The sequence below is a fragment of the Manihot esculenta genome, chromosome 7, assembly GCF_001659605.2.
Source record: "Manihot esculenta cultivar AM560-2 chromosome 7, M.esculenta_v8, whole genome shotgun sequence".
NCBI lineage: Eukaryota > Viridiplantae > Streptophyta > Magnoliopsida > Malpighiales > Euphorbiaceae > Manihot > Manihot esculenta.
In genome coordinates this window covers 6,294,640-6,316,720 of record NC_035167.2, presented here as the reverse complement: position 1 = coordinate 6,316,720, position 22,081 = coordinate 6,294,640, and the positions used below count along the sequence as shown (strand labels likewise).

The 22,081-nt window shown below is 29.7% G+C and overlaps 1 protein-coding gene across 2 annotated transcripts in view; it reads right to left on the bottom strand.

Annotated features, from left to right (window-relative positions):
* LOC110618927 (serine/threonine-protein kinase TOR) overlaps positions 1 to 16,443 on the bottom strand; it is a 54,494-nt gene extending 38,051 nt beyond the window's left edge. The window contains exons 1-15 of one of the 2 annotated variants that reach the window (XM_043958574.1): positions 16,286 to 16,443; positions 15,949 to 16,146; positions 14,595 to 14,933; positions 14,446 to 14,520; positions 14,052 to 14,224; positions 10,818 to 10,916; positions 6,863 to 7,022; positions 6,527 to 6,670; positions 6,213 to 6,382; positions 5,922 to 6,126; positions 5,656 to 5,850; positions 2,998 to 3,150; positions 1,441 to 1,562; positions 1,198 to 1,300; positions 1,021 to 1,116 (exon numbers count right to left, since the gene is read on the bottom strand). In XM_043958574.1, the coding sequence (XP_043814509.1) occupies positions 1,021 to 1,116; positions 1,198 to 1,300; positions 1,441 to 1,562; positions 2,998 to 3,150; positions 5,656 to 5,850; positions 5,922 to 6,126; positions 6,213 to 6,382; positions 6,527 to 6,670; positions 6,863 to 7,022; positions 10,818 to 10,916; positions 14,052 to 14,224; positions 14,446 to 14,520; positions 14,595 to 14,933; positions 15,949 to 16,068 (2,154 nt within the window). In that variant the 5' untranslated portion in view covers positions 16,069 to 16,146; positions 16,286 to 16,443. The remainder of the gene's footprint in view (positions 1 to 1,020; positions 1,117 to 1,197; positions 1,301 to 1,440; positions 1,563 to 2,997; positions 3,151 to 5,655; positions 5,851 to 5,921; positions 6,127 to 6,212; positions 6,383 to 6,526; positions 6,671 to 6,862; positions 7,023 to 10,817; positions 10,917 to 14,051; positions 14,225 to 14,445; positions 14,521 to 14,594; positions 14,934 to 15,948; positions 16,147 to 16,285) is intronic. The other variant, XM_043958575.1, reaches the window with a different exon arrangement.
* Between the last annotated feature and the right edge of the window lie 5,638 nt (positions 16,444 to 22,081).

The window sequence follows — 22,081 nt, the reverse complement described above, 5'->3', positions numbered from 1 at the left end:
AATATTTCAACACAAAATTTTACATCAGAAAAAGAACTCGACTGAAACCTATCATGGACAATATTCAGTAAATTATGTGCAGGTCAACTAATGCAACTACGAATATCAACTCCTACTCCAAAGATTTTAGTGTAACAGCCAAAGCCGTGTGGTTTATTCACCACTCTTTGTGCCTGTGAGAGAGATGCAACCTGAGAAGCTCCTTAACTAGCTTCAAAGTATTATTCATGTTATCCGCAACTCCAAAAATTTGCTGCCTTAACCTGGTTAATCCACAAATCCTACTCCGAAGATCAGTTCTTAGCTTATTTATTCATGTTACAAATTACAAACAGAAAGTGCTAATATTGTACAAAGTATTTTCATGCTAGCAATTATTCTGGAAACAGCCAAGTAGTCGTTTTTTACGAAAAAAAAAAAAAAATGAGACTAGCAGTTGCACACAAACAAATTTATCATCAAGGATAAAGTTCAACCATAAGCACCAGTTGCTAATCACTGTACATCTTTTTAACCAAATATGCCAGAAATGAAGATTTAAATTGTAAACAAATCCATATACTTGCACAATTGCAACGCAATGTCGGCATACATCCATCTGCACCCCACCCTCTCAAAAGACAGAAAGAAAGAAAGTTCTCTTCATTGTCTCTCAATGCTAAAGCACAGAACACATTATGATACAGAAAAGGTATGCACAAGCCACAAAGTAGTGATGAAGGTGCAAGAAATCAAATTTAATTTAGACAGGTCAAGAGACTCAAGACCTAATTCCTTTAGGAGAAGGCATTAAAAGGAATAGTTTACTAATAGAACTCTAATGTCTTATTTAGGGCTGTCATGTGAACCAGAATTCTGAAAACGAATAGTAAATTTCATGGTTTTGTGACAATAAAATTCAGCATATTTGGCTGAGATTCCAATCTCTTTGTTCTCTCCTTTCAACACTCTCAAATATTCTACCACCTATTTAGGGCTTAGAGTTAGCAAGCCACATCAAGTAGGTAGGAGTTTACACACCACTCTAGCAAGATCTCCAACAGTTACAAGAACTCCACTGATGATGCCATTATTTGCATTTACTCCAGTGCCCTCAATAAGTCTTGCCACAAGTGCCTGCAAAAATGGCAATTGCTAAATTAACAAGGAACGCAGCAAAATAGATTAATACATAACACAAAAATATACAAATCAAACCTTGTGAACTGGGGCAATGTATGGAACTATCAGTCGTTCACAATTGCGTATTAAACAACCCAGTAACTTTGCACTTTCTTCCTTGCATTTGTTATCCGCACTGCTGACATTGAAAGAAAATTCAACTTCAGATATTTCTACAGCTTGTACAGACAGAGAGTTTTTTTCTTTTTGTCGAAACCAATTACTATATCAGAAGTTAACTGCAATTTTTAAGTAGCAGTTGAACTACGACTGCATCACCTTTGATCCAGATAGGTCAACAACTGTATCAGATGACGACGAAGTGCTGGAAGAACATATGCAGGATTTTTCTCTGATAATCTCCCCACTACAGAGATCGCATACTCTCTAACATCAAAATCCTGATACAATAGATTTTTTTTTTTAATTTTAACAAAAGTTCAATAGACAAGCATGCCAAGCAAGTGGTAACAAACAAATCATATTACAGTATCACATCATTCAGCAATATAACATTCATTCACAGAATATAAGGGGTTACACTAAGTACAACTAAACAGAAGAATAGAACACTTTAAACTGAGCTAATGTAGGAAAACAAAATTTGATCTATAAAATAACACACTGCCATTTGTAATGATAAGTGCAACTTGTACCCTAGAGTGACAACTGACAATTGAAGTTGCACTCACGTGCACAAGTCAACTTTGCAATTATCAAAAGACTATAAAAATTCGAAAAAGAAAGAAAGAAAGAAAGAAACAAGAACTTGACTCCAAATCGCACCGTATTGCAGTAGGCATCACTTGGTAAAAAAACAGAGAGGATGAGGTTGCATAAACGTATATCAACATTAAATTTTGTTAAAATATGGCAAAGAAAACACTAATGATATCACAAATTTTTAGCTTTATGATGATTTTCTTTTTGATAGAGTAAGGAATCACAGAACCAGTAGAGAAGCAAATAAAAACAGAATTAAGAAATAGCAACAGGAACAGAATTTTTATTCAAAGAAAACCAAAGGGTCCAGGGCGAATAAGATACGAACTATCTTCTTCACACCCCAGCAATATCCTTACTGCCCCCAAGCTACTCAAACTGGAAGAAAATACAAAATCAAGTCATGACATGTCCATTCCTCCCTTCCTCAATTTATCTCTTATCCACCTTTCCAGCTGTCATCACATGCCTATAGCACCCCATTTTTCCATTAAAAGCTCCTCTAAAATTCTCTAGGAATCTCCAGGCCTTACCCCATGACCCTATAACTTTCCTTTCCAATTTCTTTCATTTTCTATCAAAACTAGGCTACACATATTTGCATTGATAACCTTCCATCAAAGGGGCTATGATATATCATAACATACAACTGAAATTCAGCAGATGATTTGGCATGGTGACATGGAGGGATTGGCCATAGAGATTACAAAGAATGAGTAGAATGCATTACTGTTTCCACATGTACACCTAAAGATTAGTTGTAATCCACTGGACACTATTGTTGGATTTCAGAGCATTATGCAGGCTCTATTCATTAGCTACAATCCAGGTAGCTAACCCTTTCATATCATATCAATTTCCCAAATAAATGCCATGTCAATGGGAAAAAAAAATGCCTCAGGCAAAAAAAAGAAATAATCACAAACAATTGGAGGCATAAATAGATCTCTCTAGAACCCAAAGCAATGTTTAGAATCAGATGTTCTTTATTTGACAAACAAAAATCTTTAACAAATGAAAGCTGAATTAACTGCTAAACTGGTGCTATCAACCACAAAAAACACAAAAAAAAAAAAACTTAATCAGTGTAATATCTCCATAAGTCACACATACCTCATCATTTAAAGCAGCAAAAACTGCACTAAGGCTGTCAGCCTGCGCCAGAAAATCATCAAAACCTCGATTTCCATGAAGAGACGAAAAAATAGAATGGCGAACAGTCACATCAGCGTCTGCTACAGCAGCAATGAGAAGCTTTTCCACAAGCTGCAAAGTGTGCAAAATCAGTTCAGAACAATGCATCTTAAATCTCACATTATCTACCACATTGGTCGACATATTCACATTTCAGGGGGAAACACATCAGTCTAAACTGGATACTTGAACAGCAAATTGTGCTGTAAGAAAAGATAAAGTTACAGCATGCCAGAGTTATCAAGGCGAGAGACGACACTAAGGCAACGAGGTCTTTCATCGCCTTAGGCGAAAGGTGAGAGGCGAGGCGACGCCTTTTTCAAAAAGGCGACAAAGTAAAAAAAGAAAAAATATTTAAATATACATGTATTTATACATAAAATGTATCATCAACTATAGTTCATATATTTTAATCAACTAAATATTAATTTCTTTAGTTAGACTAAAATATATAAAATATAGCTAGTGATAAATTATATCTATATAATGTATAGAAGATTAATATTAATTTCTTAATATATATAAATAAATTAATACATAAATAAAATTTATAATTATTATAAGTATAAATAACATATAATGAATATATAAATAATTAAATAATAATATTGACTAATAATGAAATAATATATAAATTTCTAAATTATGTAAATTATAATATACTATATGATATGATAATATAATAGAAAAATTTACATAATAAGTAATAATATTATTTGATATAAAATATAAATATAGAATATAATTATAATATAGAATATAGAATAATAATATAATCTACATAATAAATAATAAAATATATAAAGATAACAAAAGAAATTAATATTAATTTTCTATAAATAAACATTATTTACAAATAATTAAAATATTATTTATTATATATTACTAATATCAATATTTTATTTTCATTTTACTAATACCAAAATAATTTATTACATTGCTACTAATACCAAGGAAAAAGCTACAAAGGTGAAGAAAAGTCAAAAGAATCATGTCTTTTCTTCTTCCAAGAGAAAAAATAACATTTAAATATTATTAAAAGTTAAAACTACTTTGTCTTCCATGTTTAATGTCACCACCTTCCTCTTCTTCCTTCTCCTTCTTCTTCTTCCCTCTCCTTCTCCCCCTCCTCATCCTCCTTCTATTCTGATTTCTTTTTTTTAACCATCTGAAACTTAAACATTAAAACAAAAGGTAAGTACGCATCATTGGAGATGGACGACGCCTCGCATGCCCATCGGCCATTGCCCCTCGCCTTCCTCCCCTGAGGTGCGGGAGCCTCACCTGAGCCGGGCGAGGCGAGGAAGGGTCGCCTTAACATCACTGCAGCATGCTTTTTCTTGTTGCATGTTATTATGCCATTATCATGCATGCACAGCCAAACGGGTATTTGCCAATTACCTCTTACATTTCTCATCCCGCTTTCCTTCATTTCTTGATATTAACGCACCTTTTTGTTATTTTTTTTAAGCTCCTCCCAATACTTTTCTGACAACTTTCTTTCTAGCGTTGTTTGGGCTGGGGATAGCCATTTCTTAATAAACATAGATCTATCTAATATTCTAACTCCCAGGATTTTGACTCTAGGACAGATACAGATTGTTTTATCCAACCTATAATAGGCAATTATAAAATAAGCAGACAAATAATTTTCACATTCAATAATTTCCTGAAAAATAGAAAAGAATCAGCCTGAAGGGTCGAATATTAAGACAATGGCCCAATATCACCACTTTCATGCATTGTGCTTGTAACAAAAGGCCAAATACATATTCACACTCTTGTACTATTTCATATTAGCTTATTAAACATCTAAACTAAAATTATAACTTATTAAACACTCAAACTTACAAAAATCATAATAATTAAAAAAGAAATCAAAAATAGTTTGACTTATTGCAAAATGTACTTGAAATTTTGATGATTGGACTATAAATTTTCATAAAATAATAAAATTACTTTTGTTTAACTTTGTCCATTTATAAGAATTTAGAGCACAGTTATCAAAATTTATTAATGTGTAATTAATTTTTACCTTTTTTCTTAAAAATTATCAATTATATGACTAATTTGTTTTTAATTGTTATAAATTTTATAAGTTCAGAAGTTAAATAAGTTAATTTTAGTTTAAGTGTCCAGTGTTAATCCCAATTAGTATAGAGGTGTAAGTATATATTTTGCCTATTAGAAACAACCTAAAAATTAAGCATACCATATCTTGTTTACAAATCAACTGGTAGTAATCCAGTACAACCCTTACTATAAGCCAGATAAAAAGTCATAACAGAAACTTCTTCTTAAAGAGTTGATAAGGCTTTCTTTCTGACAGCTGAAGCTCATAGTGTTTGTCTGAATTATTGAATAACTTTTCCATGCACTGCATTATCCTACATTTTAATACTACTCACAAATGCATTGAAACAGAGGGAAAGCAACCAGGGGAAATAGATTGCAGCATTTAATTTTATTGTTGTTTTTTTTTTGGTTGGGAGGGGAGGTTTAGATAACACATGCACAGATAAAATATTATTTAATAAGAACAAAATATCAAGAGAAAAGATGCAAAAAACTCCAAACCTCCTCAACAAGACGCCGTTGTTTTCCACCAGATCGGTTCGACCTACTAGCACCAAACTGTGTCGATGTGATGCCAGAAAAAGAATTTGCAATTAACTTGCAACAACAAAGTGCAGCATCTTTTCGTGTGCCTCCATCCTCATCATCCAAATATACTACTACTGATTCTCTCGCAAACTCAAGAAGATCATGACCCTGACCATAGCTAAATTTAGAGCATAATTAAAACTGCAGCAAGCTTCAATTGAGAAAATATTTGAGCAAACCTTGAAATTAAAACGAGCTAGAGTCTGCAAAGCAAGCTGCACTAGAGCTGAACCGCTAATGTCAGAAACTTTCTGGGGTGCATTCACAGCACTACCTCGAGCCACTGGAGCAGCTGGCCTTGCTTGGTAATAATGTGACTTTGAAAGGACTGAAGAAATGGATTCAAGCAACCGTTCTTGAATAGTTGGCAACAACGATGGAATACTGAAATGACAAGAACATTGCAATTGACAACAAAAAATTAAAAGTCCAAAACAGACACCTTCAGAAAATTTAATATCACACAATACCTTATAGTTATTTGCTCAAGGGCTTCAACCAGCGTGGAGGAAAGACCAGCAGAGAACATAACTTCCAAAAGGTTACGTACATATGGTTCCATAACAGTACCCATGGCTTTTGCGATGTTTCCAACACAGGCCAAAGCCTCCAGTGAAGGTCTATCTCTACGTGGAGCAATCTATAACATAGTAAAGAACACTAAAGTCAATATCATGTCAATTCATTGCAAAAACCATAAATTCCAAATAAATAGAAGTTGAAAACAGAAGGAAAACTAAAATATCAGCAGGAGAATAAGTCAACCACATATCAGGTTGCTTACAGCATCACGTATGTGAGGCATGATTGTTGGCAAATAGTTGGCGAGTTCCCCATCCAAAGCACCAGCCATTTCCCCTAGCGCAATGAATCCACTGCCACGTTCAGCTGGCAGCCGCAGCACCGCAAGAATATGATTCATGCATATCTGTATCACATCACAAAAGTTGCTCATCATAAGCTAGCTAATAGTCACTTAAGTTGAGTAAGACGCTTTGCCCTCTCACTCTCTCTCTCTCTCTATCTATCTATCTATTTATGTGTGCGTACATGTAGGTATATACATATATATACTTTCTGTCAACCTGATATGAATAAAGAAGAAGCTAAGCTCACAAACCGTTAGATAGTTTGTAACAAATCGATCCCGCAAGAAATGAGCAATGCGAGGCAGCAACGAGGTTATGCTAAGACGAACAAGCCGATCACGGTGCTCTAGGTATCTGAGAACTATTTCAGCTACTTCTCTGTACCTGGACATCATAAACTCACCCGTATTCCTGCCCAAATGATGTTTCAACTATATCAACAGCATATTCTGAAAGAAAATAAGTAGTGACAGCCATCTGATGACCAATCTCGAATGCTGTCCAACTGTCACAAGACTCACAACTGAATAATCCTTTCAGTTTCTATTTATGTTCAATCACAGAATCACAAAAAATCATAAGTTAATAATACATATATTAAATGATATCACAAGTCCAATGTCCCAGTGGATGTTTTACATAGCATATAATTCAATATCTTCTCACATTTATAACCAGTTGTAACCTTTCAGTTTCATAATGGTAAGTCTCATGGAGTGTGTCTTTGCATTATTCTGTCACACAACTATTTGAAAGAAAAGAAAAAGGAATGTCTGCCATTATTTCTGAATAACGAATCTCAGAACAATTAAAAATTTTTTGTTGAACTATTTTGTGGGCTTTGGAACAAAGGACTAGAACCTTTGGGGTTGCAAAATGTTCGTTGCGCTTCAAAATTTTTGGTTGAACCATTATGCCAGATATTGTCAGCCATGTAACCGAGTAAATGACCCACACCACTGGAAACAATGAATAAAAATGACATGCTCTTGATGAAGCTATAAGATTTTGTTGATAGGCAAAATTTATTATCAAAATTTACAATTACTAATATAATAAAAAAAATACACATTTCAAATGAAGAATACCAACAAAATACGACTTCAATTCTTCAACATAATTGAACAAGTAAATTTATTAACAAAATATATATATATATATATATATATATATATATATATATATATATATATATTTAGAATAGTCTACTTTATTAAAATTTTATAATAACTTGCTAGGTTATATGCAATCTTTTTTAAATTTTATAAGAATAATATAACAAAACCATAACAAATTTTGATGACAATAAGTACATTAATGTTAATAAAAAAAGTAAGGATTTTTTAGATATTTTAAACATGATAAGTCTAATGATAGAACTTTCAGTTCTACAAGAGAAGAAACAAAAAAGGAAGGCATGTTAATTATTTTGCAATTCCTTAATATGCACATACTTTGAAGAAAAGCATCAAAGCCGGTGGTTGAGATCAATTGTTGGCAAGCATAAACTATCAAAACCAACCAAAGTTCCAGTCCTACTATTAGAATTCGTGCATGAATATTTTTTATTAATGGCAACAACTACCCAAACCACTTGAAGTGCAACCAGGTTGACGAGGTCACAAGTTACGCGACTAATTCAAGTAGGTTTGGACAGGTTTACCCAAAATGGGCCTATGAAGACCAGATCGATGAATTATCTGGTTCTCTAAGTTCAACCAGCTAGGTCGGTCCACTTCTGAAAACTGGACTATGAAGTAGAGCAAAGTAGCAAGATTTAACTTCAAGATAATTACAATAAATTATTAATCTCCAACTAGTTGGGATCAGCTATGGGGATCCTTTTTCTCCATTCAACTTTGTTTAAGACCAGTTTCACATTAATATTCAAAGATTGTAATATTGAAGCTATTTTTTCGACGTCATTTTAGATTTCTTCATTTTCCTCGCCTCCCTTTCTACCATTAATTTATGACATTTCTATACATGACCATTTGATTCTCTAGTACTCTACGTTAAACATGACTAAAGCATCTTAATGAAGACCTTTGGCATTCTATTGCCAGTGCGTGTAATATGCATTCACTGGTTGATATTGTCATTCTTAATCTTATCCATTACAAATATCAGACATCCATGTTAGCATGCACATCTCCGTCACACTCATCCTGTGGATAGATTGCAACATAGATGCCCAACATTCACTTCCATACGATATAAATAGCCTAATTGCAGTTCTATACATTTATCTTTCACTTTTCCAGGTATATTCCGATTGCATAACATGCCCACTGCACTCCATTCATTCATCCTATTTTTATCAAATAAGTTACATCATCTGTTACTCCACTCTTAGGGTGCCAAAATCTAAGTATTTGAATTGTTGCATATAAGTGCCAAACTCCATGCAATCAAACATCCTGATGTAGCACAACAAAGAATAAAGGCAAAACAAACAACAAATCCTTAAACAAAAGAGAACTCATTCTCATTGGTATTACTCTCAAAATATTAACATAATCCAAAGGTACCAAAATAGTGGAAAACTGGAACTATTTATCAAGCTTATAGACCTAATCAATCAGGACCAGCAATCGTAATTCAAATCTAATTAGAATATTAAACAACAACAACAATAGCAACAATAATAATAAAGGGTAAAAATATTAAACTTCCTTGATAATTAAACCCTAAATTCCTAATTCTACAATAAACAAAATTCCTATATTGTATTAGGATCCTTATCATCCCATATTGCATTATTCTGCCCTTGCTGGTGAAAACCCGACCATGGGTTTTGAAGTGCAGGACTATCAGAAACCGAGTAAGGAGATTCCACAATTTTTTCCTTAGAATACAGCACCAAAGTTGAAATGAAGAAATTTTTAGTTTCCTTTGCATTCATGAAAACATCCAAACCAATAAAATCAATCACAATTAAAGTCAAATCAGTCTTCCAATTACTAGGAATCACTTGATTTTATTCAATCTCCATCAGAATATCCATAGCATGATCTCCCTTGTTCCCCATCATATTTCCATCCAAATTTTCTTGCATACTTCTTAAAGGCATCCCCATCTTTTTTTTTTCCTTAGCTAACTTTCTCTGTCATTATCTTTTCATCTTGATTATCTTTTGAACTCCCATACTGACTCTAGTGGATGTTCCCCAACTTAGATAAGCCCAATATTTGCACTACTGCTTCTTTAATGCAAAATAAGCAATCCACCATCGCCCTCCATGCAATATCAACATTATTCCGAAAATTCCACACACCTATTAATATTTCTCTGTAACGACTTTTTGGTTCATGCCTTTAACATTCCATCATTGAGTTCTAAGTTGCATAAATCTCTTTCTTTTCCTCATTGTACTCTTTAACTTCACATTTACACAAGTAGTTAGAGCCTCACAAAAGGTAACATTTCTATTATTACATAAAATTATCCTTTCTTCTAATGAGAAAGGTTTTTGGGCTATGGTTACCTCCACTATTAACGGTAATCAATGTGATTCCCTTATGAAAAGGTGTCTGCCAAAATCAAATCAAAAGCTTAAGCAAAGTCTAGAATGATTTTCCCTTCCACATTCATACTCCAATATCCAAACTCTACATGCACCTATTTAACAAAGTCATTGTTAATATTCAAGTGTCCTTTCAAATCTCCCCAGTAAAAAGCTTGTAATCATTGAGAAATCCTTGAACCAACGCATCCATACTTTCCCAAAACTTAGCTTCCTCATCTAGGCGTAGAAGAGGAGCATATGCACTAACAACGATAATAGCCTGATTACTGCACCATGTAACTCGTTCCTTTTTGTCTTTTGACCATATAACATATATGACTAGTGTGTGGACTTTGCTGGTCAGTTTCGAGAGTTGCCACTACACATTAATGAGTTCCAATCTAGTAGCCATCAAGCAATAGGGAAATTTTGTATATGATGAATAATCATTAGCAATAGAAATATTAAAAAAAAGTCTAACTGAAAAATATGCTAGCAATGGCAGAACACTTAAAGGCTAAAATAAGAATTTTTTTAAGATGTTAAGGAGCTGCTAGACATAATGGTAGAAATATAACATAAATATTACAAAAGTATCACAAGTATATCACCAATGTCAATGTACTCATTTTGAAACTTAAACCATTCTTAAGCAAAAATTATTTCCAGAGAAAAATGTAGGAGATGTTTTCACATACCTCAAAAGCTCTCCAACTGCAAGTAAGGAACCATGTATACTGTGAACAGGAGCATTTTTACCCAAGCCATCTTGTGTAGCCTCAAACATACGGTAGTACCTATCAAAAGCAAAACCAAATTGAATTAAACACTCCATAGAGTATTTTTTTTAAAAAAAATTACAAATTTATACATATTAGGAAGCAACGCTGAACTTTTTTTTCCTTAAACTAACATCCACCAAGTGCCACTTCCATCTATTAGGAGAAAAATGAATAATAAAGTCGAGAGCAAAGCAAAGCCAAGCAGGACATTTAACCCACTAGCATTTGACCAAAACATAAACAGATCATCCAACTAAGTGAAGATTTTATGAGCTTCACTCCTTTTCTCAACACTTGGAAAGGTGAGTAAGAGCACTAATTAAATTTGAACGGTAAATATAATGTTGAAATAATGAACAACAAAAGAAAATGAAACTAGCCAACCCTTGTATAAAGTCATGCAATGCCTTTTGCAAGTTTTTTCCCAATTAATCAGATCACTTATTCAACCTCGTGAATCACAAACCTACATTGTTGTTTTTAAACTTTAATTATGCTACTGTGTTCTGATATTCCATCCAATTCAGTTTTACTGAATCCTCACTCCAAGACCAATGACAAATCCAAGATTGACTTACCATCATCAATATTAGAGTTTTTTTTTTTTTAAAAGCAAAAATTGTTGCATCAAATTATCAAAAAGATTAGCTTTGATTCCAGTTGATTGTCCTAGTTGCTATGTTGATAACAAACAGATCTATTAGTTAGAATTTCGTAACTGCTAAATATGCAACCAAAACATAACATTGAGCCTACATTTACGAATTAGTACTACACCAAACATTTGAAGGATAACCCCAAGACAACATAGCCAAAGGAATGGTATCCAACACTTTCTAAGCTTTCCAACACAACAACAACCTCTCCTAGTTTTAAGCCCAGTTCACATTCCCTACATATGACAAATGATAGGTGGAAAATTTTCCTAGTCAGAAGAAAAATCAGTAAGCATATAACAAAAATCCACCTCTAAGACAGAGTGTACAAGAGAACTATTAAGCACATAGCCACCAATCCAGTTGCAAGAGAACTATTAAGGATATAGCCACCAGTCCACTGAATACTACTAGTTCTCAGTGGATATCAACAACCACCACAATTTACCTTTTGTCATGTAATTCTCACATACAGCTATGGAATTTGGAATCCTTATTGGTCCAGATATTTTCATGGTCTTTTTGTATTAAAAAGAAAAGTAATTTTTAATGAATTACAAATGTCAAAATAAAAACTATTTTACACAGAAAAGGAGCATAAAGTCCCTCTTTGTGGCACATAACTGCTGGCGGCTGGACTATAAAGATATCTCATCAAAATCACAATACATGCCTGTTTCTGAATATTGTTGATTATTTTTAAGACCAAGATCAACACAATCCATATATATGTGAGTACAAAGAAAGCAACTTATTAGAAACCATCATATAGAGCACCAACTTTTGATTCTTCTGAGGTTAATATTTTCCAGACAAGGAATCACACAAAAATTTGTCAACTAAAAAATTTTAATCGTTGCTGCCTCAACTGGCAAAAACTATAATTCATAGTTTCATACCCTCTCAACCAACTTCAGTAACTACTACTAAATTTTTAATGACAATCAGTCAAGACTAAATGCAACAAAGAAAGTAGCATTTTAACATTGTCTTTTAGCAGAGCAAATTTACCATAGAATTGAAAAAGGGAAAATTTGTAAATTTGGAGAAAGCACAAAAAAGAATTAAAAAAGAAAAAAGAAATCATTAATCAAGGGGTGTGAACCATAACATTTTATGTTGAGGTGCTCAATTGCAATAGCCTACAATCAAGACAGATTATATAGATATTTGAGAGAAAGAAAAAGAGGGAGTGCTATCTCCACTCCTACTATGCCTCCATAACAGAAATCTCTAGAACACTAAGAAAACATGATTTCTGCTACATATTTAACCCTGTGACAAGTTCACAACACAGCAAAAAACTTCCTTCTCCCAACCATGCAACTCTACAACCAATTCCTCAGGAGAGCTTCATTGAAAAGTACAAGATTCTCCAACCCTAACCCAGCTTTCAAGTTTCAACTACGAAAGGACCCCTCTCATTTCCCCAAATGGTATATAAATTTATTCCTCTAAATCTAATCCACAAATGAACCTCTTCTGGATGATCTCCAACCTCTTAGTCACCCAAGTTAGAAATCAATAAAATCATTTTATACTGGAAAGTCTATTATTTAGCATCTCATGAAGTTAGCCATATCTTTTAAACAAGATTGTCTCCTCTACCAATTACCTTCTTTCAAACTTCTAAAACATCTTGAACTTTTTTCTTATATTTTGTCCCCAGTGAGAGGCCAAATGATAAACCACAGGTTAAACAATCTACAAAGTATTGCTTTCATGATTAGCAAAAATTTAAATTCTTGATGCCAAATATATTTGAAGATAGACACACAGCAGGACCACAAGGCCCAACTCTGACTTATTCTAGAAGACTCAAAGGCCATAACAGAAAGAAGGTAACTCAGCATGCAGCATGGGAATGGGTCAGCTGGTTTTTAGAGAGAAGGGATATGCATAAATAGGATAATAGAGAATCAGGAATGTATGCTTTGAACAGCATCCTGTTTGTTATTACTGGTTAGGGAGTCGCTGGTTATTTCTCTGTAATCAGAATATTGGGGCTTTCGCCTTGGTTGTAAGGCATTGAATCAGGAATCATTTCCTAATCCATTAATACAGTTTCCTCCTCATCATTCGATCTAATTCCACATTATAGTTGCTTGCTTTGACGGACGCAACATTTACACTTGGGGGGACCAATGCAAAATTTGCACTTAGCAGGTCAATGTATTTACTAACACAGCATTTTATACTTAGAGAGCCAAAGTGTATATTCAATATAATTATACTAAACAGTAAAAATATAATTCTAATTTATTAAATTTGAACTCATTAAAATTTTATTTAGTTAGACCAATAAAAAAATCAACCTTCTAAATTGTTTTAAGAATTTGAGGGGGCTAAAAGTAGCAATTTATTCAAAATAAACTCATATTCAACTTACTATCATTTAAAAATTAAAACTTTGAGGAGGCGGTGTATCCTTGTTCCTTACTCTACCATTTACTATAACAAAATCAAAACATGCAATAAAATATAATTTACTAACCACTGCACACGCCAACGTGTCTCACGCTTTTCAATAACTCGAAGGCAAGCACGCAATGCCTCCACTGCCCGCTCTCTAACCTCTAGTGTTGGATGCCTTAGTGCAACCCAAATAGCGTCGACGAATTCAGGGACATGAACATTGAATACTGTGGAAGCATTTTCTGCCATTTCCTACCATGATCAATAAGAAAAGCATGTGTCTTGAAAATAATGGAATTTCAAATATTTGAATGAAAATGTTAACCAAATACGGATACCCCTAGTACACTGACCAAGTCTTCCTAAACCGGTCAATAAATTATTTTATAAAAAAAAAAGAAAAAGAAAAAGAAAACTGGCACCAAAAGCAAACGATATTGCCAATTGCTGTAAGAGGGAAAGAATGCCCTTACTTTTAAGATAGAAACAGCAGCAAAAAGACGGTATTCTAATCTGTCATTGCGAAGCCAATCTAGTGCCATTTTTACCTGTGACAACAAGAAAAGTCAGATGATGCAAGGCCATGACAAGATGCTAAAAATTGAATAGGAGTATAACAAACCTGAAATTCCACTTCATCTGCAGTCATAGCCCCACCAGCCCTGGCCAAGTGCCCAAGAACTCTACTACCAAGTGTCAATACATCCCGATCCCGCTTTACCTCAAACACATTCCGGATATAAATAGAAAACTTAGAGACCTTGGAGGCATTTTCCCCAAGAGCCACATCTATCAACTCATCAATAGCTCTTAATGCTCCCAAATTTTCAGCAACTTCGTTACTCTCCAGAAGACTGGAAATTCGTTCATATAACTGATCCATAAAGCGAGAAAATGCTTCTCCACTGAGATCACGGGCTTCTTCCTCCAAATGTTTTCTTAAGGCTAATGTTGTCCCTTCCTGCACAAAGAATAACATAACAGTTGTAATCAAGTACTTGAACAAGCTAAACCAGACAAATCCAATGTTTTAAAACAACTAATGTAGAACACCCTGTTAAATTTGGGCCAGGCCTAACTCACCCCAAAAGCTAGCTAAAGGAGGAGGATTGCCTATTGTCCATATAAGGGGCACATTACCCCTTTTCACAACCGACATGGGATTCAACACACCCCGCTCACGCCGTTTGTGGAAAGGGGTAATGTGCCCCTTATATGGGCCATAGACCCTTGAGCTAACTTTTGGGGAGAGTTAGACCTAGCCCAAATTTAACATGGTATCGAAGCCTCAAATACGATGTTGGGCCTCCCATAAATATGTCCATGCACCAATAAAATTCTGGGCGTGAAGGGATGTGTTGAATCCCACATTGGTCGTGGAAAGGAGTAATGTGCCCCTTATATGGACAATAGACAATCCTCCTTCTTGAGCTAGCTTTTGAGTTGAGTTAGGCCGGCCCAAATTTAACACACCCAATGCAATCAATGCAAATAATTAAGTGGATGAACAAGCTAAAATAGACAAAGAAGCTGATATAGACCACCCAAAGAAATCAATCAAACGAATTAAGGCTAATCAGACAAATACACAGTTTTAAAGAAGCTATACAGACAACCCATTGCAATCGATCAAACATGAAAACAGAACACAAAACTCAAACATCAGTTCCACTTCAGTAAACAAACTAGGAGTAATACAAAATAACAAAAATCCCCTAGAACACACGTAGAAGCTCTATCTGAAGCTAGGTTAACTGATAAACAAAAGAAGCCCACTTACTGAGACTAATGCTGACCGATATTCATACTAACCTGTTAAAACTAAATTTAACTCTGAGACAAAGGTCACTCCCGCACTCCAATTAACCAGCATTCAATTAGTAACAAAATAAGCCCAAAAAAATCCCTTTTGGAGAAAACAAACAGCAAAGAAAAAATTGGCACAAAATGAAAGAAAAGGGGGTAAATAGCAGTACCTTGGGGTTGCCACGGGTGCAGAGGTCAGCAATAATGCGACTGACAGCATCAAAGCTGCCGCTACCAGGGCCAGCAGAGGCAGACCCCAGATAGCGAATGGACTGGGATGTGGAGGTCATTCTATAGGCGCCCAAGAAACCTAAAATTCGCAAAGCTCGGCCTTGTTATGAATCTTGTTCAAGACATCTACTTGTAGACTGTAAGAGGAAATCACTCTGAGCAATCAGAGGACTGAGCTCTTCTAATAATGGATGGATAGACTTGATAAAGTTATTAAAAACAAAAAATTAGAAAGAGAAGACAACAAGGATTGAACAGAGGACTTCAAATTTGTACCACAGAGCTGAGATCTACAGCGTCGCACTCCTTTTTCTGTCTCGGTCTCTCTGAGTTTCGCCTGTGTCGTGCGAAATTTGATCCTTTGAACTAAACCTCCTTTATTTTTCTAATTTTCTTTTGGCTACAGGCTCTTTCCAACCCTTCACGTCGGTCTGCTCAGAACACTTAAACCCTTAATTTCATTAACTTATTAAAATAATTAGGGGCAAAAAAGGCTATTTAAATTCTTAAAGTATTTATTAAAAAAAAATAAGTCATTAAACTCCTTTTTTTTTATCCAAAGACGCATTTGCTTGCTAAAATAATTAAATAAATTTTTTAAAATAAATCAAATATGCGGAATACATTTATGCCTTTAAAATTTAAAATGTATAAATAAATCTTTAATTTTTTAAAATAAATAAAATAGAAAATAAATTATAGTTTATTTTATTAAAAGGTCAATAAATAAAAAAATTAAGGTTAAGTACTTTTGTTTAATAATTAAATAAGTTTCATTTACATTTTTTTAACAATTAAACTCATGTATTTTATTAAGAATTAAATAAATTTTAATTTAATATATATTATTATTTTCACAATAAAAATAATTTTTTATAAAATTATACTTTTATAATTTTAAAAATTATTTACTATTTCTTGTTTTAAAATTTTCATGTTAATTAAAATATTAAATTTTTTATATTTTAAATTATAAAAAATAATATTTATTATTAAAAAATATTATATTAATTCATGATTTAATTGACTTTTAATAAAAATATATTAATTTAATTGGTCAAAAATTAAATTAAAATTATTTGATAATTAAATAAAAATATAAGGGTTTAATTGGATTTATTTCTCAATATAAATTAATATAAACTAATATAAATTTACATGTAGTACTGACTCATATTTAAATTAAAAGAAAGGACTTATTTGTTATATATTAAAAATTTTAAAAATTTATTTAATTTTTTTAGAATTTGAATAATTTATATATTTTATAAAAATATATTATCTGAAAATTAAATTATCTCAACCCAAATCTAGTTTATATTTGTTATATTCGAATATCTCTCGAATTCGATTAAAAATTAATCTAAATTATCCAATTCGTTTATCAGAATAGAATTCAAATCCGTCTAATTTTATATATTTTAATTAATAATTTATATAAAAATATTTTCATTAATAATTTTTATTTAAAAAATTTAATATTTTAAAAAAAAATATTTAAATTTTAAGTTTTAAATAAAAATATATAAAAAAATTTATAAATATTATTGTAAAATATATTTTTTATATTAAATTAATTATTTATATAAACGGGTTGAGTTAATAATACTCTATACATAAAACTTAAACTCACAAGGAATATTATTTTTTAAATATAAATTCTATTAGAATTATCCAAATTCATCCTATTAAGGTTCGATTGAATAGAATATCTGAAAATACTAAAATTTTATATTCAATTACGATTATTTCAAAATTTTTAATTTTAATGTACAAAACTCAACATTTAAATTTATTATAATTATAGTTAATTTTAAAATGATTTATTTAATTAAATATAAAATATTAAAATTTTATGTTATTATATCAAAAAGTTTTAATATTATATTTAAACTTTTAATTTTTTATAGATATGGTCAATTTTTAAAATAATTTTAACTAAATTTAAATTAGTGTACTTATTATGCCATATTTATTTATTTATTTGAATATTAATTAAACTTATATAATTAATTATATATAATTTTAATTAATTATATATAATAAAAAGTACTTAACACGTATTACTATAATCTGTACTTTAAATCTGAAATCTCCATACATAAATTTAATTAATATTTAAAAAAGTAAATAAATAACACATAATATTATCTGTGTAATTCAGTGAAAATTAATTTAAAGATCAGTTATAATTATAAAAAAATATTTAAAACTTTAATAAATGAGCTTAAAATAATTTATTTTAATATATATTATAAAAAATTTTACTTTAATAAAGCATTGTAAAACAATTTATTTTTTTTAATTTTCTCTCCCGAAACACTAGATTTTAATTTCAAGATATCCTACAAATTTTTTTTTAAAGAACTATTAAAAATATAAAAGTATATTAAAATTATAGATATTATTTTTATATACAGGATGAATAACAAAAGACATAAAAATAGTTACAAATAATAATTAAAACAATAAAAATAAAATTTTTGTAATAAAACTAATAAAAATTTTAAGAAATTTATTTTTAATTCAAATATGATACGTATGTAATAAAACTATATTTAAATTTTCAGCATATTTTGAGGCCCTAATTATTTATTTTAAATATAGAATATAGTCATATTTTCTGTAATGATATTTTAAAAAAAAAAACTACGAGTTTATATAAATTTTCACATTTTATTTTAAATTTAAAATAATAAAAAATAAAATCAATTTTTTTACATTTAACTCGATTTTAACTATAATCTCAATTAATTTTAATTAATTTTTTTAATTAACCTACCATATTAAGTGAATATCATTTTTAAAACCCATCATATAAAAAAATCTAAACATTTATATTGATTTATATTTATATTTTAAATTTTAAATTTTTTTATAATAAAGTTAAATTTTTACTATTAATCAGGACTAAATTAAATATAAAAAATTAATGGTAAATTAGAATATAATTTTTAAAATTTTATTTAACTAATAAAATAATTCTTAAAATATATTTTTTTATTTTGACAATATATTTTTCATTAATTCTATTATTTATTTTTATTTTCATTTTATTTGCATATTATAGAGTAAAATATATAATATAATATTTTATTTTATTTAATATTATTAATATAAAGTATAATTTTTCATATATTAAAAATATACACATTGAATATAAATATTCAATAAAACATTTTAATACGTAATATTTATATTTAATACTTTATATAATGGAAATCTATTTGTAATAAATATTTTATTCAATATAATATATTTAATATTACATACAATAAATATAAAATAAATTTATGTTTAATATAAAATTTAAATTGAAAGATTGTGTTTTATTAATGTAAAGCTTTATAGCCTATATTATAATTTATGACTAACTTTTCCCTATTCAATTTAGTACCATTATTATAATTTGTTATAAATTGAAAATATTTAATTTTATTATTCAAAATTTAATGTAAATGTTTAAATTTTTTTATGCAATAAAGTTTAAAAATAATAATTTATATGCTATAAGTGAATTAAAAAAATTAATTGAGACTAATAGCTAAAATTAAAGTAATGCTTGTTTTAAAAACTTATCCATAAAGTCATTGCAGTCCTTGCCCCCATCAGCCCTGGCCAAGTGCCCAAGAACTCTACTAGCAAGTGTCAATACATCCCGATCCCGCTTTTCCTCAAACACATTCCGGATATAAAATAGAAAACTTAGAGACCTTGGAGGCATTTTCCCAAGAGCCACATCTATCAACTCATCAACAGCTCTTAATGCTCCCAAATTTTCAGCAACTTCATTACTCTCCGGAAGACTGGAAATTCGTTCATATAACTGATCCATAAAGCGAGAAAATGCTTCTCCATTGAGATCACGAGCTTCTTCCTCCAAATGTTTTCTTAAGGCTAATGTTGTCCCTTCCTGCACAAAGAATAACATAACAAGTACTTGTAGACTTGTTCATTCTACAGCGACTGGGATGTGGAGGCCATTCTATAGGCGCACAAGAAACCTAAAATTTGCAAGGCTCGGCCTTGTTATGGATCTTGTTCAAGACATCTACTTGTAGACTGTAAGAGGAAATCACTCTGAGTTTCGCCTGTGGGGTGCGGAATTTGATCCTTTGAATCCACAGTATAAACTAGAAGCTCCTTTATTTTTCTAATTTTCTTTTGGCTACAGGCTCTTTCCAACCCTTCATGTTGGTCTGCTCAGAACACTTAAACCCTTAATTTCATAAACTTATTAAAATAATTAGGGGCAAAAAAGGCTATTTAAATTCGTAAAGTATTTATTTTTTTGGCTTCTTAAAATAATTAAATAAATTTTTTTAAATAAATTAAATATGCATAGAAAAATAAATAGATATAATAACCGTGAAAATTAAATTATTTGAATTTAAATTCTGATTTATATTAATAATATTTGAGCCATTTCAAATTTAATTAAAAATTAATTTAAATTATTTAAACTGATTTGATTATTGTTATTCGAATAAAACTCGAACCTATTTAGTCATATATATTTTAATAAATAATTTATATAAAAAATATTTTTTATTAATATTTATTTTAAAATGAGAATTGAAAATCGGAGAGTAAAATCTCACACCTATATTTACTATGAGACTAAATTTGTGAGTACAATATTTTTAAAATATATTTAAATTTTAATTTTTAAATAAAAATATATATAAATTAATAAATATTATTATAAAATATATTTTTTATATTAAATTAATTATTTATATGAGAATAGTAGAAATTCTATATATAGAATCCAAACCCGATCTAAATCCACAATGGATATTATTTTTTAAATTTAAATCCGTTTTAAATTTGATTATAAATATCCAAATACATGCTATTAGAATTCGGTCGGATCATATAATCAAAAAAATATTCTATCTGTTGATATTTTTAAATATGTGAAATACATTTATGTCTTTAAAATTTAAAATGTATAAATAAATTTTTAATTTTTTAAAATAAATAAAATTGAAAATAAATTATAATTTATTTTAATTTAAATTCTGCTAAAGTCGTGTACAAAAATTTTTTTTAGTGTATAAAGTTTTCATCCGGTGTTTTGTGTTGAGACATGAAACATCCTGTGAGGTTTTTAGTGAAACAAATTAAATTGATAATTTATTTTTTTATTAAATGATTCAGAATATTTTATCATAAATTTATTTTTTTTACTGATTATTATTTTTATTAATTTAATATGATTTGATAAAATATAATGTTGATTATTTTATTAAAAGATTAATAAATAAAAAAATTAAAATTCAGTACTTTTTATTCAATAATCAAATAAGTTTAATTTAATCTTTTTTAACAATTAAGTTCATATATTTTTTTAAGAGTTAAATAAATTTTGATTTAATATATTGCATTATTTTAACAATAAAAATAATTTTTTTATAAAATTATATTTTTATAATTTTAAAAATTATATTTTTATAATTTTAAAAATTATTTACTATTTCATGTTTTAAAATTTTAATGTTAATTAAAATACTAAATTTTTATATTTTAAATTATAAAAAATAATATTTATTATTAAAAATATTATATTAATTCATAATTTATTTGACTTTTAATAAAAATATATTAATTTAATTAATCAAAAATTAAATTAAATATTTAAAAAATTAAATAAATAACACATAACGTAATGGTGAAAATTAATTTAAAGATCGATTATAATTATAAAAAAATATTTAAATATAATATTAAAACTTTTTACTATATCTAAAATTTTAGATTTTATATTTAATTAAATAAATTATCTTAAAAATTAAATATAATTATAGTATTTAAAAGTTAATTTTTTTATCATTTAAAATTATATTTTTTTTATTATAATCATAATTAAACATAAGATTTTTAACTTTTATTATAATCATAATTAAATATAAAATTTTGAACTTTTTAGGTCTAATAGCCAAATAACTACTTGAGTCTAAAACTCTTAATTTTGGGTTAAAAAAATATTTAAGTATTTAAAAAAAAAATAATGATCCACAACCATTTGAGTAATTAAATTTAAAACTTTAATAAATGAGCTTAAAACAA